At 37.7% G+C, this 21,357-nt stretch overlaps 2 protein-coding genes across 3 annotated transcripts; one reads left to right on the top strand and one right to left on the bottom strand.

Annotated features, from left to right (window-relative positions):
- Positions 1 to 184: 184 nt before the first annotated feature.
- LOC127119872 (iron-sulfur cluster co-chaperone protein HscB homolog) lies at positions 185 to 4,992 on the bottom strand. Of its 2 annotated transcripts, XM_051050231.1 has the most exons (7): positions 4,767 to 4,991; positions 4,317 to 4,672; positions 1,629 to 1,725; positions 1,377 to 1,466; positions 1,063 to 1,128; positions 608 to 676; positions 185 to 469 (listed from the first exon to the last, which is right to left on the bottom strand). In XM_051050231.1, the coding sequence occupies exons 2-7, from the start codon at positions 4,655 to 4,657 to the stop codon at positions 332 to 334; spliced, it is 801 nt and encodes a 266-aa protein (XP_050906188.1). In that variant the 5' UTR covers positions 4,658 to 4,672; positions 4,767 to 4,991; the 3' UTR covers positions 185 to 331. The 2 variants fall into 2 exon arrangements, with proteins under 2 accessions (XP_050906188.1, XP_050906189.1); XM_051050232.1 differs by having other exon boundaries at positions 1,063 to 1,122; positions 4,317 to 4,992.
- On the top strand, positions 1,757 to 3,183 carry LOC127119871 (ATPase 9, plasma membrane-type). The gene is made up of 4 exons (XM_051050230.1): positions 1,757 to 2,181; positions 2,268 to 2,441; positions 2,545 to 2,727; positions 2,885 to 3,183. The coding sequence occupies exons 1-4, from the start codon at positions 1,891 to 1,893 to the stop codon at positions 3,161 to 3,163; spliced, it is 927 nt and encodes a 308-aa protein (XP_050906187.1). The 5' UTR covers positions 1,757 to 1,890; the 3' UTR covers positions 3,164 to 3,183.
- Positions 4,993 to 21,357: the final 16,365 nt, after the last annotated feature.

Genomic DNA, 21,357 nt, shown 5'->3' with positions numbered 1-21,357 from the left:
CATCTGAATGCAGGAGTATGGGATTGACGGGTTTGAATATGTGACATCCATTTATTCACTTAAGAGGGAAAATTCCAATCATTAGACTCTTTACAAAAAAAAAATCATGCTTTTACTTCCATCCATTTTTGTAAAGAACCTTCATTAATGCTGAAAGAGTGCTCAATGGCATTGGCAGTAGTAGTTGTTATATTTCAAAATATATAATAATTAATAACACTAATTACATACTTAGTTGTTACAATTTCTATCAACCATGAATCATCTTCTTGTATTACTTATTTGATTATTAATCAAATGGTGTTATTGTTCTGTTCTTTTAAAAAAAACATCAAAGCTTCTTCATAACTTCCTCAATTACACGACTATAATAAGTCATTCTCCTAATTACATTCTTCGCTTCTTCAAAGTCCCGTCTTTTAAAAGCATCAGCAAAGACATTAGACCAATTTTGCAGTTTCTCCTGCATCTGGATGAACAATCAAAGGATGATATGAAGAAACAACATCAAAGTAATCATAATTCAAAATCTATATTTTAACTGATTATGAAATCTATTTGCAGCATAGGACTTCCACCTTGAGCAAATTGGAATTTCTAGACGTACCTGGGAGCGAATGTGATTCAGAGCCTCGGAGTTAGTTGCTTCTTCAACTTCTTCCCTGATTTCCATAATCTGCAATAAATTTTGGCAACGGAATGGGATTAGATTTTCCTTGATTAGAAGAGTGTAAAAAGAGATAAGGGATAGAAATTAACCCTTACCAATTAAGTTCCAGAGTCCTACTTTATATTTTGGAAAAAAAGTCATTTTATTTAAGAGACACAAAAAGAAAAGCTGAGCTGTTGTAATTAACCATCACAGTTGTCCAGAGACTATCTTTTTCTTTCTTTAGATAGTTTTACTTCTGAGTTTGATAAAAGACTCAATTAATGAGATGTGATTCAAGCTTCAAAGAGAATAACTCTCCATTTGTCTTGGGAGGCACTTGTTTCACTATTAATTTGCTTAATGAGGTTCAAAAGAAATTTCACATTGAAGACGAAATAAGCTTTACTCGCCTCTGCTAGTAATTCTGGATCTGAAATTGTCTGCTCCTCATCAATTTCCACTCCTTTGAGCTTCAGCTAACAAAATATGGTGTATCATAACTTTGTATCAATCAAGAAGAAACAGTGAAGAGGGTATATAACTAAGATCAAATAACAAACTTGTTGATGACATATTGAATTTGTTTCTAGGATCAAATAAAAAAATTCTTCATGATAGATGTATTTTAACCATTGAATTTTTAAATATGTTCAAATTCTGTAGAGATTTTCGCTCATGTAATAATGCGTCATCAATTTGAATCTTGGTGTGGAAGTATGCTTACCATGTAAATCCCTCTTGACAAAGGCTTGCTAAGTGTACGGTATGCATCAATCACTCTTGCTGATTGTTCAGCAGCAAAATCTTTTTCTTTCTAACAAATTGAAGCAAATAAAACAAAAACCGTTAGTATCTCCAAAAACACATTCAACTTCACTACCTTACCTGCCCCAATTCAAAACAAAAAGTAAAAAATAAGGTTGAAGTAGAATATGAAATAAAAAGGAAGAGGAAAGGATATCTCAGTAAGACAAACCTGAGATTTAGAATGCACTAAATCAGGATGCAGTTTCTTTTGCCACTCCTTGTACTTCCGCTCCAAATCAATACCATCTACATCATACTTCTTCTCCCTGTTTAAAATTTACAGAAAAAAAATTCTTTTAAGTTTCTCTACTTATTTATTATACTTTTCAGTTTCATACAAAAACAAATCATTAGATTTCTGATAGAGATATGGATGACGAGGTGGGCCTTAACTATGGACCTAGACCGAAAGCAGGGCTATTTTTCAAAGAATGAAGAACTACACGATTTACGCAGTTTCAATAACAATCCGAGTCGTGCTTGGCTTTATGCTCCTTGCTCTAATTTGGAAATTCGATTTCTCTCCTTTTATGGTTTTGATCATTGCCATTCTTAACGACGGCACAATCATGACCATTTCAAAGGATAGAGTGAAGCCATCTCCTATGCCAGATTCATGGAAGTTGAGGGAGATTTTCGCCACAGGCGTCGTGCTTGGCACCTACCTTGCTGTTATGACTGTTGTCTTCTTTTGGCTTGCTCATGCTTCTGATTTCTTCACTGTAAGATTAAGTGATTCTGCAATAAGATCATTATTTCATCATTTTCAGCCTTCATGCTTAATCCAAAAACTGAAAAATATGTGTAGGAAAAATTTGGATTAAAATCTATCCGAAACAACCACGAGGAGCTCACAGCTGCGGTTTACCTTCAAGTTAGTATCGTAAGTCAGGCTCTCATCTTTGTTACACGATCAAGGAGTTGGTCTTTCGTCGAACGTCCCGGATTATTACTTATTGCTGCCTTTCTCATCGCACAACTGGTAAGTTTTTTTTTTGTCGTAAAGAGAACAGACTCCTTTTGTGATATCTTTCTTACGAAATTAATCTATTTTTATCTTCTTTTATGATTTACGACTTTTTTAGATTGCCACATTGATAGCTGTGTATGCAAATTGGGAGTTTGCACATATGAAAGGAATCGGATGGGGTTGGGCAGCAGTGATTTGGCTCTACAGCATTGTTTTCTACATCCCTTTGGATATCCTTAAGTTCTTCATTCGATATGCCTTGAGCGGCAAGGCATGGAATAACATTACTGAAAATAGGGTAAGCTCGCATTATAACAGTACTAACACGGTTAAATATGTTTTTTTTAGTCTCGGTATTCACTTTTCAACGTACATTTGGAAGCTGAAAAGTGAATACCGAGACTAAAAAACACGTAATCTTATAATTCTAACTAATGTAATGGAATGGAATGCAGACTGCTTTCACCTCGAAGAAAGATTATGGAAGGGGTGCGAGAGAAGCACAATGGGCCGCGGTTCAACGCACGCTACACGGATTGAATCCACCAGACTCAGATCATGTGTTGAATGAAAGTAACAACTATAGAGACTTATCTGAACTTGCGGACCAAGCCAAGAAACGCGCTGAAATCGCGAGGCTAAGGGAGCTACACACACTGAAGGGACATGTTGAATCGGTTGTGAAACTGAAAGGACTTGACATTGAGACAATTCAACAGCACTACACTGTTTGAGTCATGGAAAATAAGATGGATTTGGAATTTAGAAGAATACATAATAAGGGCTTTGAAATAATCCAACATTTGGAGATTGTGCTACATGTACCAAAGTTGGGGTGTAGACACCAAATGTTTTTTTGCCGATGTTATCACAAATTTTCATAATGAAGCTTTCTTATCTTTGCTTTTTGAATTGCTTATGCTGTTATGCTATATATTCTGAGTGATTCAAATATGTTTTATTTCTCATAAGAGAATAAGAATAACAACAAGGGTTACAATCAAATCAAATTAAAGATTGCAGCATATACACCACTTAGAATCTAACCACAGCCTTCCAAACTATGAGAATTAAAATAAAAAAATTAAAGAAGGGGTCTAAATCCAAGAATCGAAGAATAGTTGAGCTTAATAGTTACAAACAGATTAGGCATTGAAAGAGGAACTGTCCAAACAGAAAACATGGCTCATCCAATAATGCAAATGTTGTTCAAACCGATGATTTTGACAGTGAAGCAGATATAATGTGTGTTTCATACAAAAACAAATCATTAGATTTCTTTTTCTCCATTACAAAAACTTAAAACATGTCAGAAATATTACAAACACACTTATGACATGTAAGAGAATACGATTTCATCTTACAGTTTCATGAAAGACATTGCACAGAAATATATAACAAGTTTTTCTGTCTCAACCCTCAGATTCTCAGGTGAATCTTCAGTTTGATCTGGAGGTAAGTAAATTAATTAAGTCAGAATTTGTTCTTGGGTTTTCCCTAGTCTTTCACCGATGGTCATTAACTAGTATGGCTGTATAGCTCAATCACTTGCGTAGTACATATAACAATTCCAAAAATAAACAACAACTATAACCCATCTTATCCCATTAGGTGGAGTTGACTACATGGATGTGACCATGTTTATATCCAAATCCTTAATCTTTATGTATTTCTTAATAATTTCTTATAGATTTTCTAGGTCTACCTCTACCTTTACCTCTATCTGTTTCAATTACCCTCCTTACTGCATCAACTTTCACCTTCCTAGTAAAACAATGTGTGCTTAAAATCAACAAATTACAAACCATATTTTGTCAGCCCATAAAGATCAAAACTTTATGAACAATTTCAGCAAGTAAGAACAAGAAAAGAAAACCCCAAACTTACCTCCCGAAAATTTCGAAATAGTCAATCGAATGATCAACAGCCTGAATGCAGCAACATGATTGGCAGAACAGGAAAGGTGTTGATTGAGGAACAGCGTGGCAATTCCAGCATGTGGTTTGAAATTTCTCTGCAGGTTTTGAACATAAACTTTTTCTGCAAAATCTGAGAGACCCAAGTGAAGAATAACCATGACAGAGATTATGAATATCATACGGTGGTGCAAAGGGTGGTGATGAAGGTTGAATTTTAAGGCGAGGAGATAAACCTTGGGGAATTGAAGTTAAGGTTCGTCTCAATTTGAAGAAAGTTGAAAGAGGAGTGGAGAGAAACTTGTTTGTCATGGTGAAAGCGGATTCCTGAATTTTGGGAGGGTGGAGAAATCAATTTGGCAAACAAAAATGAAAGAATTTATAACAGTTCATGACAGGAAAAAGAGAAGCATAGATGTACCGGTCTGAGTTTCTGGTAGTTGTAGTAGTAGGAATCAGCGAGAGAAAGAGAACGGGGGTTCTGGATTGTGAGACCTTAATTAACAGGAATGAAATTGGGGGTGGTTAAAGGTAGTTGTCGGAGACATGTTACCCACTTCGACCGATCATGTGTAAATTTACCGGAAGGTGGTTGGTTGAATTTATGATTTGGATTCCATGACATAAACACAACCATGTGGTAGCTTTTTTGAATGGCTGGGTTTATATCATATAGTTTTTTTATTTTTTTTATTTTTTATGAGATAATTCATTTGTAAGATTTATTGAATATTACTAGTCTTAAAAATGAATAATCAATTTTAAAAAGAAATTGTTTGGTATAAAAAAGATTAGAGGAAGTATTTGAATCCATGACTTAAGACACATATTATAAAGTTTGATATTTTACTCCTTTTTTTTTTAATATGAATCTAAAATTCTGTATTTGAATGCATGAATATAAGTGTTTATGGGATGTCTTTTGAATTGGTTGTAAGATAAAAAGTCACTTGATTCAAATATAAAAGGGGTGATGTAGTGACGATATAAATTTATTTTAGACTTTCAATCAATGACGATCATACATTCCGTCAAGTCAAATTGAAAATTTTAAATTATTTGTATGACATGACAAAATGATATATTTATGTTGGATGACCGTGTAAAACTTTTTTACACTGTCAGAGGATCGTCATTAAACCCAAATTTATTTGCGATTTGATTCGATTTTTGATGATTGGTTAATAAAATCTAGTTTGATTTGATTCAATTTAATGTGGTTTTATTTGAATCAGACATTCAAATTATAAATTATATTTTTTATTAATATTAAAAAAAACCTAAGAAAATAATAGATTTCATGTAATATATAATATTTAATATATTGAAAACTAATATACAAAATAAGAATGATTGATTATGTTTGAAACAAATATAATAATAAAATAAATAGATTAAATAAAACTAATAATGATTGATTATCTTTCACTCTGAATCCTGTGACACGGATGCAGATAATACGAATTGCTAAAGATTTAAAGAATGAATTGAATGAGGAAGACGAAGACGAAGAAAGAAGTTACAGGAAGAAGCAAGGAATGGACCGCTTGGGTCGTAGTGAGTGGGCTGGGCCTACAAACAAACATAGAAGTGGGTATAACCTGTCTAACAAGGATTTAACCCGGGTGTCCCAATTGGGTGGATCCAACCCGAATCAAAATACAGGTTCCACTGGGTACAATCAAAGTTACACTTCCTCGATGCTTTCCACAAGACGAAAAGGCGATTCTGACCACCGTCTGAGTTCGTCGGAGCGATGGAAGGGTGTGAAGAGTCTCCACAATGAAGAGATGGCTGAACGAAGAGCAAAGGGACTTTGTTTTAAGTGTGGAGGTAAATTCCACCCTACCCTTCACAAGTGCCCTGAGAAGAGTTTAAGAGTATTGATTCTGGGTGAAGGGGAAAGTGTGAACGACGATGGGGAGATTATATCCATGGAGGTTAATAAAAGTGAGGAGGAGGAAGAGGCAGAAGCTGAATGTAAAGTTATGGGAGTTTTAGGGAGCATGAGGGAGTATCGCACTATGAAGATTGGAGGTAAGTTAGAAAGTATTGATGTGGTGGTGTTAGTGGATAGTGGAGCTAGCCACAATTTCATATCCTCCCAAATTACTGCTGCTTTGGGCTTACCCATTACACCCACGACAGCTAAACGGATTAAATTGGGAGATGGTCACAATGTGGTTTCACAGGGAGTGTGTGAAGGAGTTAAATTGAAAATGGGTCCTATAGAGGTGGTGGTGGATGCCTTAGTGTTAGACTTAGGAGGAATGGATGTGATTTTGGGAGTCTCTTGGTTATGTACTTTGGGTAAAGTGATAATGGATTGGAAGGCCTTGTCCATGCAATTTCAGCATGAAGGGAAATCTGTTGTATTGCTAGGTCAAGGTGCTAATAGTGAAAGACAATGTTTCTTGAATTCGTTCCTTGAAGATAGACAGAATTGGGTGAATGACGCATGGTGGGTAACCGATTCAGATAAGAAAGAGGTGGTGAATAGTGCTTTACAGAATGTGTTGCAGCAATATGTTGAAGTGTTTCAGGAACACATTAGGCTGCCACCTATGAGATCACAAGTTCATCAAATCAAGCTATTTACTGATCATGGCCCTGTAAGTGTGAGACCCTACAGATACCCTCATCATCAAAAGGAGGAGATAGAAAGACAGGTCAAAGAACTGTTGGATGCTGGAGTAATAAGACCTAGCATGAGTGCTTTTTCTAGCCCAGTGATCTTAGTAAAAAAGAAGGATGGCAGTTGGAGGATGTGTGTGGATTATAGAGCACTCAACAAGGCCACTGTCCCAGATAAGTATCCTATTCCTATAGTAGATGAATTGTTAGATGAGTTGTTTGGAGCTACAATTTTTTCTAAGATTGACTTAAAATCAGGATACCATCAAATTAGGGTGAAAGAAGAAGATATCCATAAAACTGCTTTTAGAACCCACAATGGACACTATGAGTATCTTGTTATGCCTTTTGGCTTGATGAATGCACCTGCCACATTTCAGTCCACGATGAATGACACTTTTAGGCCTTTCTTGAGAAAATTTGTGTTGGTGTTTTTTGATGACATACTGGTCTATAGCAAAGATATGCTTACTCATAAGGGTCATTTAGAACAAGTACTAGAAGTGTTAGTCTCTAACTCTTTTGTTGCAAATCAAGCTAAATGTAAGTTTGGTTGTACTCAAATTGATTATTTGGGGCACATCATTTCTGGACAGGGGGTGGCTGTAGACCCAGAGAAAGTGCGGTGTATTAATGACTGGCCAGTTCCAAAGAATGTCAAAGGAGTACGTGGTTTTCTTGGACTGACCGATTATTATAGGAAGTTTATCCAAAATTATGGGAAGCTGGCTAAGCCTTTAACAGAATTGACCAAGAAAGATAACTTCTCATGGGGTCTAGAAACAGCGACGACTTTTGAAAAATTGAAGCATGTCATGACTACTTCACCTGTTTTGATGCTTCCTAATTTTTCCTTGCCTTTTGAAGTGGAATGTGATGCTGCTGGTAGGGGGTTAGGAGCCGTGTTGATGAAAAATAGGAAACCCATAGCTTTTTTCAGTAAAGCTCTGTCTGATGGGAACCTTGCAAAATCAGTGTATGAAAAAGAATTGATGGCTTTAGTGTTGTCTATTCAGCATTGGAGGCATTACCTTCTGGGCAGATCATTTGTGGTTTATACTGATCACAAGAGCCTCAAACATTTCTTACAACAAAGAGTTTCCTCTCCTGACCAACACTGTTGGCTTTCTAAATTGTTGGGATACCAGTTTGAGGTCAAGTATAAACCTGGGCTAGAGAACAAAGTTGTTGATGCTTTGTCTAGATGTCATGATGACATGGAGCTGAATGTGTTAGTATCTTCTCCTAAATGGCTAGAAGGGAAGCAGCTATTACAGGAAGTGTCACAAGATGCAAACATTCAACAAATTATTCAAGAAGTGACTACATGGCTCACTTGTAAACAATACTCCTTTGTCGCATGGTGGGCGTCCTTCGTTGTGAAAAACTGGTTGAATAATTCAAAGCACTTCAAAAGAATTATTTATAGTTCAAACACACACAAAATTTTAATATGTGGGTACAAAGAGCAAATTACAACCAAAATAAATAGCCTAAAGAAACATAATAACCTACCACTACGACTCCGACGTCTTCCGTTTCCGTCGACATTCTTGTTGTTTTTTGGCTTTCTGATTTCTGTTAATCTTGAAACATGATTTATTTCTCTTCATCACTCAATGGTTTTAAGACATACTTTTATAGTTGATGAGATTTTAATTGTGTTGAGCTATTATTTTGCTCCTCTAATTCATTACAACATAACTTTGAATATTGGGATTGTTAAATTCTTCAAACTTAACATGCATGCTTTCTTCTACATATTGACGAGATTGAGTATTCAAGAAATATTCCTTTGTCAGATTTTGAATCCAACTTACCGATTTTTCCTTATTGTTAAGAATGAAGTAATAGTAATAAAAAATGTGAAAGTATGATATGTGAGCATTTAACTTGCCACCCCTAGTTGTACATGACACTCCCCCCCTCTTCTTCTCAAACTCAATGAGTTGATTATATTATTCTTGGAGATTTTTTCACTAATTTTCAAAGTCTACTTAACATTTACGCGAATTTGAAAAATCCTTAGCGATACCGGAAATTCCAAATTCTCTCCCGGAAATTTCAAAATTTCTGTGAATTTCATTTGAATTTTTACTGGGAATTTCAGAAATTCTGCGCACCGGAAACTAATAGTTGAGCAGGGGCAGTTCCATGCACCCCGTAGCATCCGACGCAGGGGTGAGATCAGACAAACAACCCAGAGATGATGTTGAGGTTGTTCATGCTCAGGAGGTGCATGTTCAGGATATTCATGACTTAGCGGTCGAGACATATGCGATACATATTGCTGTTGAGATTGCTGATGAGGTATCAGATAAGGCGGTCCAGCCAGATGCCCTTGTTGCAGATAAGGTGGTCCATCCAGATGTTGTTGTTGCTGATGAGGTGGCTGGCACAAATCCGGTCCCTTCTACTACTGCTGATACAGAGGTTATGGCTCCGTCGACGGAGCCGTCCAGGCACACTAATGGAGCATTCTCGGGAGGACCCATTGACCGGTCGGTGCTTACCAAGTATTATCAACATGTAGCATACCGACTATGACAGGGAGATGTATATATATGTTATGTTTAAATTTAATTTACTTATTATTGTTCTATGATATGTTGAAACCTAACGGATAATTTTTTAAACTTTGTTTGTTACAGGACTGTCCCACGTTGAAGGTGACATCCCACTGGTCGAAGATGAAGAACTTACCCAAGACTTCGATGCCTAAGCAGGTCAAGTGAGTTATACATCATTTTGATATCCTCGCATTCTCCGATTGGTCACTTACCATGCTCGACGTTTCACTTCTTACTGCTTTTGTTTAACGATGGCACAATGAGACATCTTCCTTTCATCTTCCATTTGGGGAGATGACTATCACTCTGGATGATGTCTCCTCATTGTTCCATCTCCCCATCGCCGACAGATTCTTAACGGCTCCTGTTATTAGCCCGTCGCTTGCATGTATGATGGTTGTATGATATTTAGGAGTTTCTGAGGAGGCCGTGCTGGAGGGGTTTGAGTTTAACAGGGGAGTTCACCTTCACATATCTTGGCTTTAGGATAGATACGAAGAGCTTGTTAAGGCACATATGTTTGAGGTTGTCGCTAGGGTATACATGCTACATCTAGTAACATGTACTCTTTTGCAGACAAGTCTCATGTTTATATTGACGCTCAGTACATGTGCATGTTGAGTAGCCTTGACAATACCAATTGGGGTGGGGGGGTGTTGCGTTGGTCATCCTATATACAACACTTGGAGTTGCAACTTCCTTTGAGACCAGGCAACTTACTGATTATTTGAGTTTATTACATGTATACTTAAAATTATTATTCGTAGTTTATTTCTTATTTAATTGTTACGAATAACATTTCTTTTTTGGTTTATATGCATAAAATGCAAATGCATGAATGTATGAGTGTATTTTTAGTTTTCAGGGAATCCGGGAATTATCGTCAATTGTAGAGTATAGAAGTAAAGACAGAAGAGGAAACCAATATGGGAAAAAGAGAAAAGGATTTATATATTTATGAACTGATATGTATATGTTCTTTATGGTTTTATCTTTTTTTGAATATTCAACAATGACTATAAATTTGGGATTCGCTGAAAATGATGCATATGACTTTTTTATGTGGATGGAATGCAAATAGATATGCAGTATTTTTATTTAGATGGTTCAAAGGTTTGATGATGCAATATTTTAGGCTCAAAAGCTCGGTATATATATGATGATGCAATAATAGTATGCGATAATATAGGTTTACCAAAATCTTCTATGGTCGTCTCCATATTCCTCATGTAACATTTGCAGGCCACTTGTTGATCTTCTCGGGTGGTGCCCATTCTTCCATCTAGGAGCAAATATTTCAAGGTTAGACACCGGGTGGATACAACTTCCCCTAGGGCATTGATGGTCGGGGGCCCCATGATGATGTTGTATGGTGACATGGTGTCCACGATGAGACAACCAACATTGATGGTTTTGGTGTTAACTTCCTTGATGCAGATGGTTTTTACGACCACACAACCCATTATTTGTACAAGTTTGCCTGATAATCCTATTAGATAGCCAGTGAATCTTTACATGTAGTCGAGGCTCAATTGTAACTTCTGAAAGACATCCCAAAAAAGGACATTGGCATAGCTTCCCGGGTCTATCAGGATGCCCCTGATATCCCAGTTGCCATGTTGAACGGTGATGACCAATATATCATTATCGTGAGGGTTGATGCCAAAAGCATCCTCTTTAGAGAAAATGTTGTTGACCCATGTGTTCCCATAGTGTTTTTAGGAAAGTTCTCGGATATGACGTTCGCCATGAACACCTATTTCACGTATCTTCTTCGGACAACTCTGGTGTTGGTTTTGTGATGTAGGTCCCTGCTAGTTATCTCTAGAAAAAGTGGGATGATATGGTTGGAGTGAAGTATGTGTCCCATGTAAGTTTTACTAGAGCCCCACAGTGGGCACCATTGTACTTGTCAGAATATATAAGGCGTGTGTGTTCCCCCTGCAAAGGAAGAAATACTCAGAGGTCTTAGTAGGTATCTAGCAATTTGGGTAGAGAGGGCTTGCTCACGACGTAGAGAAACCCCGTGCGGTGGTTTTTGAGGCTGTTTAAGGGACCAACTCACGTGAGATGAGAGGCCCTGTTGGTGGTCGACGTTGTTGGGTTACAGGCAGACGATTAGGTTGATAATGTGTTATGACTATTAAGAATGTATTGCTCTTTGAGTAGTGGAAAATGTGTATGACTTAAAGTTTGTACTTTATCCCCTTGAGGGGAAATGTGTTTATAGGAATTTCCAGCACTTAGAGTTTCCTTGGGAAATACCATCGTCCATCTAGTCAAATGGTGGACAGTTGAATCCCTATTTCCAAGGGAGACGTGAGTCAGTAACGATTCTGACTTTCTCTTTATCCAAGACACATCTTATCCCATGTTTTTTCCTTTATGGGTGAGGAAGACTTAAGGGCGAGGCGATACCTCCCTTCAGGAAACCTCATGCCGTTGCTTTCTCCTAGGGCGTTCCCAGAGCAGCGCCTTAGGCAAGGCTTTTCTTTGCAAATATAACACTACAAAATAACCTGATAAAATAACCAACCAATAAAATATATACATAAATGGAAAATGTGTTACATATACGAATACAAAAAAAATTATGATGACTTCCTAACTCCGTCTTCCTAGTGCCTTATGTGTCTCGCATATGTTGTTTCCCATACTCTTGCATCTTCTGTACAGTTCTATCTCTAACGGTCAGTGACATGAGGCAACAGACAACAAGGTTTCAACTTCACCTGGCCTAATGATTATCGTTGACAAAACCAACAACAATGATTTTATGCCTACTCGTATACGTAGGTGGAGCTACCACAAGGGGGAAAATGTAATGTTGAGTTTCTTAGACAGGGAAACAAATATCACACTATATATACAAGCAATAAGGTAACCCATATCAGGAGTTATCATTCATTTATCAGTACCATGCACACCCAAGCTAGCTACTTGCAACACATTCCTACTTTCAGAGACTGGGTCATAGAACAAATTGGAATACTATTGAGGATGTTGATAAACTCCAGCATCTAATTGCGTCCGAACCAAATACCATGACTCTTTGCCGCATCCAAGTAGAGTTGCAATAACACTGAAACCACAATTTCAATCTTTACCAACATCAACAATGTCATCAATGTAGTCATGTAAGATATCAGGAAATTGAGACAAGTAAAGATGTCTCGAAGATTGGGTGGACGGTTTCTCGCCGACATACTTGATAATTGACTTCTAGTTGTTTTGTACATGATCTCTTTTTAGTCTGACTTCCACGCGAGCCCTCAACATACTCCTACTATGAATGCTCACGACGCAAATCACTCTTTTGACGCTTTCTATTTTTCTTAACTCCCTTAGTTGGCTTGTACTTCACTGATGGTGGACACATAGAAGTTGTGGATGAATATGTTAGCTCCTAAACCTTTTTCTTCATCGCCATCTGACCTATAATATCCAAAGTACTAAAATATCTCTTTAACTCTTCACACTTTTTGAAGGTGAGAAAAACAAGAAAGGGGGGTTTGAATTGTTTTGAAAAATAAGCGCTTTTCAAAATGAAAACCACAAAATGATTTTATACTGGTTCGCTTATAACACAAAGCTACTCCAGTCCACCCGGCCAAGGTGATTTCGCCTTCAACAAGGACTTAATCCACTAATCTTGAAAGATTACAAACAACGTCTAAGATAAAAAATCTCTTAGCCCTCTCAAGTATACAAACTACACAGAGTCACTTGAGGAAATCAACAAACAATAGAAGAAAGATTTATGTAAACTAGAGTGCTTCTAAGAAAGCAAGTGTTACAATATTAAGAACAAGAGTTTTTCACGTAATAAGCAAAAAGCTTCGTGAAGATCTTAGAGAGCAGGAGTGTTTTTCTTGAGCGTGGATGTTTCAGTATAGTTTTGACTTGTTGGCTTCTTGTTGTATACTGAAAGTTGATTTGCAATCCTTTATATAGATCAGTGAGGTAGTAGTTGAAACTGATGAGTAATAAGATGATTTTACGCCATAACATAAGTAGCTTCTGCAGGATAACTTTTTCTCCTTGAAATGACTACTTACCACAAGTAGTATCTTCTTTATTGAAATTGGAGATTAACGTCTCTTTCTTAATTAGGAAATCCATTTGCAAATCTTTACTTGACTTTAACGTTACTCTTTCATGATTAGCAATTCCATGCTCAGAGTATATGTGTTTCTGGAGAGTCTTGGAATCTTGCTTCTGACGTTTAATCTCTTGTGAGTTCAGATAGTTTCTTCAGATAGCGCAGATAACTTCTGGAGCTTAGAGATAGCGTTGTTCAGAGTCAGAACTTCTAGAGCTACTTCTTGTTCAGATGCTTCTGATACTTGTTGTTTTGCTCAGAGTTAGACTTTCTTGAACTTGTTTTCACTTCAGATGCTTCTGATCATTTGATGATTTGTATCTGATCTGGTTTTGTATCTGATGACATCATCAGATTTCTTCCTTCTTTCTTTAGAACCTTGCACACTTAGAAACTTTTCGTTAGGGTGCCATTTTTGGTTTCATCCTTTGTTATCATCAAAATCAAGGAATCTGTTGTAGAACAATTTTTGTTCTTACAATCTCCCCCTTTTTGATGATGACAAAACAACCTTAATTAGCAGATGAAACATGAATAATATTAGATCAGATAGACAGAAGCTCCCCCTGAGATAGTGCGAGGGAGTTCAGAAGTTCTTACCAGAGTTTCTTAAGTAAAGAGGTTTCTTGATACCTTCTGCAATTTCTTAAATTCAGGTTAGATAAATTTATTTTTAAGAGAAATATGTTGCAGAATGCTTTAGGTATTAGACAATATTTTCATCAGAGCTATTAATGACTTCTCCCCCTTTTTGTCAGAATCAAAAAGACATAGTAAAAAAAAATAAGTAAAGAGAAAAACTTGAATTCATAGATAGAAGCACAAAGGCAACAGAAGCTAGAAAAACATCAGATTCAGAGAAAATAAAAACAACAGGCAAGCAAAAAAAAATAAATCCTAAGTGCCTAAGGGTTCGGAGGCGGAGGCATTCTCTGAAGCAACATTGCAAGCATATTCTGGATGTTGTCGTTGACAGTATCTTGCTTGTCCATTCTGGCCCGGAGTTCATTCTGATCTTGCTTAAGTTCTTTCAGAGTCTGAAGGACCATAGGGATCACAGAAGAGGACTCCCCCAGAGTCAGAGCCTGCTGAGCTTCAGCTTCAGCAGCAGCTTGTGCTTTTGCATCCGCCAGAGCCTTAGCTTCAGCTTCCTTTTCCCTTAGGATTTCAGCTTGACGAGCTTTTTCTTCTTCTTCCAGTCTTCGTGCTTCTTCTTCAGCTTCCTTGGCCAATCTCTCTTCCTCTAGCCTTCTGGCTTCAGCTTCTCTGGCAAGTCTCTCCTGGAGTCTTGCCTCAGCATCTCTGATGTAGCCATTTCTGACTTGTTCAGAGATGTTCTTCAGTCTAAAAGACTCAGAGGTCATCCAGCCAATGACTCTGTTCCAGTGTGTCCTTACAGATTTAGGATCATCACTGATTTCAGAGTTAGTGGTCAGAGACTTGACCTTTTGTACTGAAGCTTCTGCTACCTGCATGATGGCTTCCTCAAGGGTAGGTGTAGAAAGTTCAGGTTCAGGTTCAGGTTCAGAGGTATGAGGTGGAGAGTTTGGAGGGCTGAGATTTAATGTGTGAGGTTCAGATTCTGATTCAGGTTGGGGTTCAGATTCTGCTTCTAGTTGAGGTTCAGATGTTTGGGGTGAAGCGTAAAGAGGGTTTAAATCTAAGGGTTCAGTTTCAGCTTCAGGTGCAGCGGAGATGTTTGGTGGGGTGATATCAGAGGTGTGGGGTTCAGAAGGTTGAGTTTCAGAAGGTATGGTGGTTGTTTGTTGTGGTGGAGGTGAAGTTGCTTCAGATTGTGTTTGTGTTTGTTGTGAAGCAAGTTTATGAGCATAAATTGTGGCTATGGTTGGGGAATCAGGGTCAGGATATTCTGGGTCAGAAGAGATGGAAACATATGGGGGTGATTCTGGTTCTGAGGATGATGAAGAGGAAGTGCTTTGGTGAGTTTGTGCAGGTTTAGAGGGAGGTATGAAAGTACGGGCTACATTTAGAACTGGTGAAGGTTGGGAGGTTCTGGTGGTTGAAGGTGGGATTTCAGAGGTTGTAAAAATAGGTTGTGAAGAGAGAGGATTAGAAGAAGCCATCAGAGGATTAGTGGTAACAGAAGGAACAGACGTACCAGTAGAGATATTCAGAGGAGCTGAAGATTTGCTTCCAAAAGCTTCTCCAAGTCTGGCCTTCTTTGCCGGAGGTGCTATCTTCTTCTCAGAGAGACCTCTCTTGTATCTGAAGAAATCTTCTTCTGAATCCAGACAGTCGTCGAGGCTGAAGTCAGAGATGTCAACACCATCATCTAGCAGACGCTGAAGATAGATAGCAACAGCATCTCTGGGTTCATTCTTGAAGAACCTGGCAAGGCCATGAGGCATCTTCCTCTGATCTTTCAAAGAATCCCAGGATGTGTCCAGAGTGGGTCTGACTTGAATCTTCTTGATTATTCCCATACTCTTGAGATTTCTGGCGTTCAGAGGCTTCCCAACATCTATTGCCAGATCTAGCATCAGCTTGGCCTTCTCCAGATGATCCACCAGCCCATTCTCAATGAAGACATCAGATAACAATCTTCCCAGAGGGATGTAGGATCTGGGCTTCATGTTGTTTCTGGTTTCTCTGACAGAATCTCTCAGATATCTGAAAAGGAGAGCAGGGAGGCAGATCTTCACACCCTTCTGAATGCAGTACAGAATGCATTTCTGGTCTGCATTGATGTAGTCAGAGGAGTTAGAGGCTGGACGGTGGTGAATAGTTCCCAGAATAATCTTCAGCCACACTCTGAGGTTCTGATGCAGCTCTTTGTTCTTTGAAGGATTTCCTTCAATGTTGGGTTTGAAGATTGTTGGGTTGATTACTTCAGTAATGCGCTTTGACCTAGGAGGGATGTTGTAAATCCTTTTTCCTCCAGCTCTCTCCATGTTCAGTAGAGAGGCTATTGACCCTTCAGTGATAACAATCTTCACCCCCAGAACATATGAGACGATGAAGTGGTCATCTGCATCTGCAAACCTCCAGAACTCCTTGATGAGAAGAGGGTAAACAGGACCATAAAGCCTTTGGAAATAGTTTTCCCATCCTTGTTTACGAAGCTCTTCAGTAAGATCAACGCCATTTCTCTTCAAGTTGTCGAAATCAACTAGTGATTCACACAACACGTCCAATCCTTCAAAAGGGGTTGAAAGGTTAATATGGCGTTCACGGTCAAGAACATGGGGTTCTTTGTAAACAGGGGTTATGGTGACGCCTGTAACCGTTGGTGTTGGAATGCTTGAGGTTTGAGCAGTAGAACTTGATTCCATTTCTTGAGAGAAGTTAAAGACTTGTTGTTGTTAAGCGTCCATGGTGAAGGAGAAGATGAAGATTGATGAAGATAAAGAACTTGCAGAGAATGCTTCAGAGAGGGTTTAGGGTTTTAGAGTGAGTGAGAGTGATAAGTGTGTGAAATGTGAGAAAAGTGTTTATATACTCTAAGTGAAACACATGCAAAACGACACATTAAATTGCGTTAGCACAACGCTCAAGTAAGCACGCTTGGGGGGAAAAATGATTACAGCTAATTAATGAATGTCTAATCCCACAGTACGCACACTGCTCAAGGAGATTTCAAACGTTCTGACCTTTGAATTTCTTTTGACAGCTGTCTAGAAGTTCTAGGGTTAGACGCTTAGTGCTCCACGTGTTGATGTATCTGATCTTCAGGAATATCAAAGGATAGGTTTCTGAAGATTTCTAACTCAGATATCTTCTTAACTTGGTAGAAGTATCAGAGTCAGAGGCAGAAATACATTTGTTTACATCAGAGTCTCATTTTACTTTTTCAGAGCCACACTTCATTCAGGGCAATTTTTAATGTTCAGATGTTCTAAGATAAAAAGAAATCTATCTTCAACTAGAGGCTTAGTAAAGATATCTGCCCATTGATGTTCAGTATCAATGAACTTCAATGTTACTATCCCTTTCTGAACATAGTCTCTGATAAAATGATGTTTTATTTCAATGTGTTTGGCTCTGGAATGTAGAATGTGATTCTTACTTAAACAAATAGCAGCAGTATTATCACAAAAGATAGGAATGTTACTCTCAAAGATTTGTAAATCTTCTAACTGATGCTTCATCCAGAGCATCTGAGTTGTGCACAGTGACGCTGAGATATATTCTGCTTCTGCAGTTGATAGAGCAATTGTTGATTGTCTTTTGCTAGCCCAGGATATCAGATTGTTTCCCAGAAGCTGGCAATTTCCAGAGGTGCTTGTTCGTTCTATTCTATCTCCTGCATAATCTGCATCACAATAACCCGAGAGTCTATACTCTGATGTTTTCTCATACATCAGGCCCAGGTTAGGAGTTCCTTTCAGATACTTAAGAATTCTCTTAACTGCTGTTAAATGAGATTCTCTAGGATCTGATTGGAATCTGGCACAAAGACAGACACTAAAGAGAATATCAGGACGAGTAGCAGTCAGATAGAGAAGAGAGCCTATCATACCTCGATAGAGCTTCTGACAAACCTTGTTGCTTACCTCTTCCTTTTCCAGAATGCAAGTTGGGTGCATGGGAGTTTTTGCAGAGTTGCATTCAGTCATGTCAAACTTCTTCAGAACGTCTTTAATATATTTACTTTGATGGACGTACGTGACTTCTGAAGTTTGATTAATTTGAATTCCCAGAAAGAACTTTAGTTCTTGCATTAAACTCATCTCAAATTCTGCCTGCATTAACTTAGAAAATTCTTGGCAAACAGAGATATTAGCAGAACCAAAAATAATATCATCAACATAAATCTGGCATATCATGAGATCATTATTAAGGTTTTTACAGAAGAGTGTAGAATCAACTTTCCCTCTGATAAAATTTTGTTCCAGAAGAAAACTACTTAAGCGTTCATACCAAGCTCTGGGAGCTTGTTTAAGTCCATATAAGGATTTCTTAAGTTTAAAAACATGTTCTGGAAAGTTTGAATTTTCAAAACCTGGAGGTTGGTTGACATACACTTCTTCTGATATATAACCATTAAGGAATGCACTCTTGACATCCATTTGATATAATTTAATAGAATGATTAATAGCAAAAGATACAAGAAGACGAATAGATTCTAACCTTGCGACTGGAGCAAAGGTTTCATTATAGTCAATACCTTCTTGTTGACTGTAACCTTGAGCTACCAGTCGAGCCTTGTTTCTGACAACTTCTCCTTTCTCGTTCAGCTTGTTTCTGAAAACCCATCTGGTTCCAATGACATGAGTGCCTCTGGGTTTAGGAACGAGATCCCAGACATCATTCTTTGAGAATTGATCCAATTCTTCTTGCATAGCTGCCACCCAGTCGTTATCCTGAAGTGCTTCATCACAAGACGTAGGCTCAATCAGAGACACTAGTCCCAGAGTAGTATCTTCAGAAGTCCTGAAGGTAGATCTGGTTCTGACAGGTTTGTCCTTGTTTCCCAGAATCAAATCTTCAGATACATTGATACGACTTTTGACTTTCTTTGGGATTTCTGGAGATTTAATTTCTTCAGAGTTCTGAGTGACAGTTGCTTCTGGAGTTTTATCAGATTCTACAAGAGTGATTTCCAAATCTGCAAACTTTTCAACTAGCTTTGACTTTTCAGGGTCAAGCTTATCATCAAATCTGACATGAATTGATTCTTCCACAATTTTGGTTTCTGTGTTGTATACTCTGTAGCCTTTAGAGCGTTCTGAGTATCCTAACATAATACCTTTCTGTGCTTTGGAATCAAACTTGTTCAGATGTTCTTTAGTATTTAATATAAAACAAGAACATCCAAAAGGATGAAAATATGAAATGTTTGGTTTTCTTCCTTTACACAGTTCATAGGGAGTCTTTTCTAGAATAGGTCTTATAGAGATTCTATTCTGAATGTAACACGCTGTATTTACAGCTTCTGCCCAAAAGTGCTTTGCTACATTAGTTTCATTGATCATGGTTCTGGCCATCTCTTGGAGTGTCCTATTCTTCCTCTCTACAACTCCATTTTGTTGTGGAGTTCTAGGGCAGGAGAAATCATGGGATATTCCATTTGAATCAAATAATTCTTCAAAATCTTTGTTTTCAAATTCTCCACCATGATCACTTCTGACTCTAATAATTTTAGAGTCAAATTCTTTTTGCACTTTGGAACAGAAACTGGTGAATACAGAGTGAGACTCACTCTTGTGCTTTAGGAATTTTACCCATGTCCAGCGACTGTAATCATCAACAATGACTAGTCCATACTTCTTTCCATTAACTGATGCTGTTTTCACAGGACCAAATAAGTCAATGTGAAGAAGTTCCAGAGGCTTAGAGGTAGAAACAACATTTTTCTTTTTAAAAGATGTTTTTGAAAATTTTCCTTTCTGACAAGCTTCACACAGAGCATCTGAAGAAAACTTCAGTTTAGGTAGGCCTCTGACTAACTCGAGTTTAGTTAGCTGAGAAAGTTTCCTCATGCTAATGTGGCCCAAGCGTCTATGCCATACCCATTGCTCTTCGTGAACTGACATTAGACATTTAACATTTTGATCTTTTAAATCAGAAAGATTTATTTTGTAAATGTTGTTTTTCCTCTTGCCTGTGAAAAGGACAGAGCCATCGTTCTGATTAATGGCTTTACATGTTTTTTGATTGAAGATTACATCATAACCGTTATCACTTAATTGACTTATGGATAACAAGTTATGCATTAATCCTTCTACATAAAGAACATCAGAAATAGAGGGAAGAGTACCATTACCAATAGTTCCGGAGCCTCTGATCCTTCCTTTCTGATCTCCTCCGAAGCCTACAAATCCAGCGTCTTTAAGTTCCAGACTTTGGAACATAGACTTTCTTCCCGTCATGTGTCGCGAGCATCCAGAGTCCAGGTACCATGACTGGTGTCTGAACTTTGCTGCATAGGATATCTGCAACATAGATAATCTTATCTTTCGGTACCCAGAATCTCTTGGGTCCTTTCAGATTAGTTTTCCCAGAGTTTCTTATAACTTTGGGTTTTCTAGCATTTTTAAATTTTTGTTCTTGTGTGTGTGTGTAATGATATGAAAAGGGAGATTTAAGTTGGTCACTGGTAGAAGTTTTATCTTCCTTAGGATCATACCCAATTCCCCTTTTATTGTTTTGACTTACTCCATAAATCATGGATGCCATAATACTCCTATCTATCCCATTTTTCAGAAATTCTTGAAAGGCTTCTTCATATTGATAAATTATTTTATTTGAAGTTTGTGGTGCTTGAGATAATGCTTCTTCTAATTCTGAGCTTTTTGTTTTTGCTTCATCTCTTTCTAACATTAAAGATTTGATTGTATCTTCTCGTGATAAAATTGTTATCTCAAGCTCTCTACATTCTTCAAATTTTGCTTTAAGACAACCTTTGATGTTTTTAAACTTTTGTTTTAATTTCTGATATGAGCTTAGAGTTTCTGACAAGCATGATTCTAAATCAGAACGAGAAAGTTCAGAAAATACCTCTTCAGATTCTTCATCTGAGCTGCTGGATGTGGTAGCCATAAGTGCTACATTGGCCTGTTCATCAGAGTCAGATTCTGATGATCCAGATTCACTATCATCCCAGGTGGCCATTAATCCTTTCTTTGTTCTGAAGGTATTTTTCTTGAAGCTTTCTTTTCTAAAGTTGTCTTTCTTCAGCTTGGGGCATTCATTTCTGTAATGACCTGTTTCTTTACATTCATAACAGGTAATATCTTTGTTAG

The sequence above is a fragment of the Lathyrus oleraceus genome, chromosome 2 (genome assembly GCF_024323335.1).
Source record: "Lathyrus oleraceus cultivar Zhongwan6 chromosome 2, CAAS_Psat_ZW6_1.0, whole genome shotgun sequence".
Taxonomy (NCBI): domain Eukaryota; kingdom Viridiplantae; phylum Streptophyta; class Magnoliopsida; order Fabales; family Fabaceae; genus Lathyrus; species Lathyrus oleraceus.
This window is presented reverse-complemented; position numbering and strand designations above follow the sequence as displayed.

What these genes read in the sequence shown, in the direction of transcription:
- LOC127119872 (XM_051050231.1), bottom strand. Translation starts at nt 4,657, where the DNA reads ATGACAAACAAGTTTCTCTCCACTCCTCTTTCAACTTTCTTCAAATTG. An exon ending in ATCCAGAATTACTAGCAGAG is followed by an intron (nt 677 to 1,062) that starts GCGAGTAAAGCT and finishes AATTTATTGCAG; the next exon opens with ATTATGGAAATCAGGGAAGA. An exon ending in TGAATCACATTCGCTCCCAG is followed by an intron (nt 470 to 607) that starts GTACGTCTAGAA and finishes TTGTTCATCCAG; the next exon opens with ATGCAGGAGAAACTGCAAAA.
- LOC127119871 (XM_051050230.1), top strand. Translation starts at nt 1,891, where the DNA reads ATGAAGAACTACACGATTTACGCAGTTTCAATAACAATCCGAGTCGTG. An exon ending in ATGCTTCTGATTTCTTCACT is followed by an intron (nt 2,182 to 2,267) that starts GTAAGATTAAGT and finishes AAATATGTGTAG; the next exon opens with GAAAAATTTGGATTAAAATC. An exon ending in ATAACATTACTGAAAATAGG is followed by an intron (nt 2,728 to 2,884) that starts GTAAGCTCGCAT and finishes AATGGAATGCAG; the next exon opens with ACTGCTTTCACCTCGAAGAA.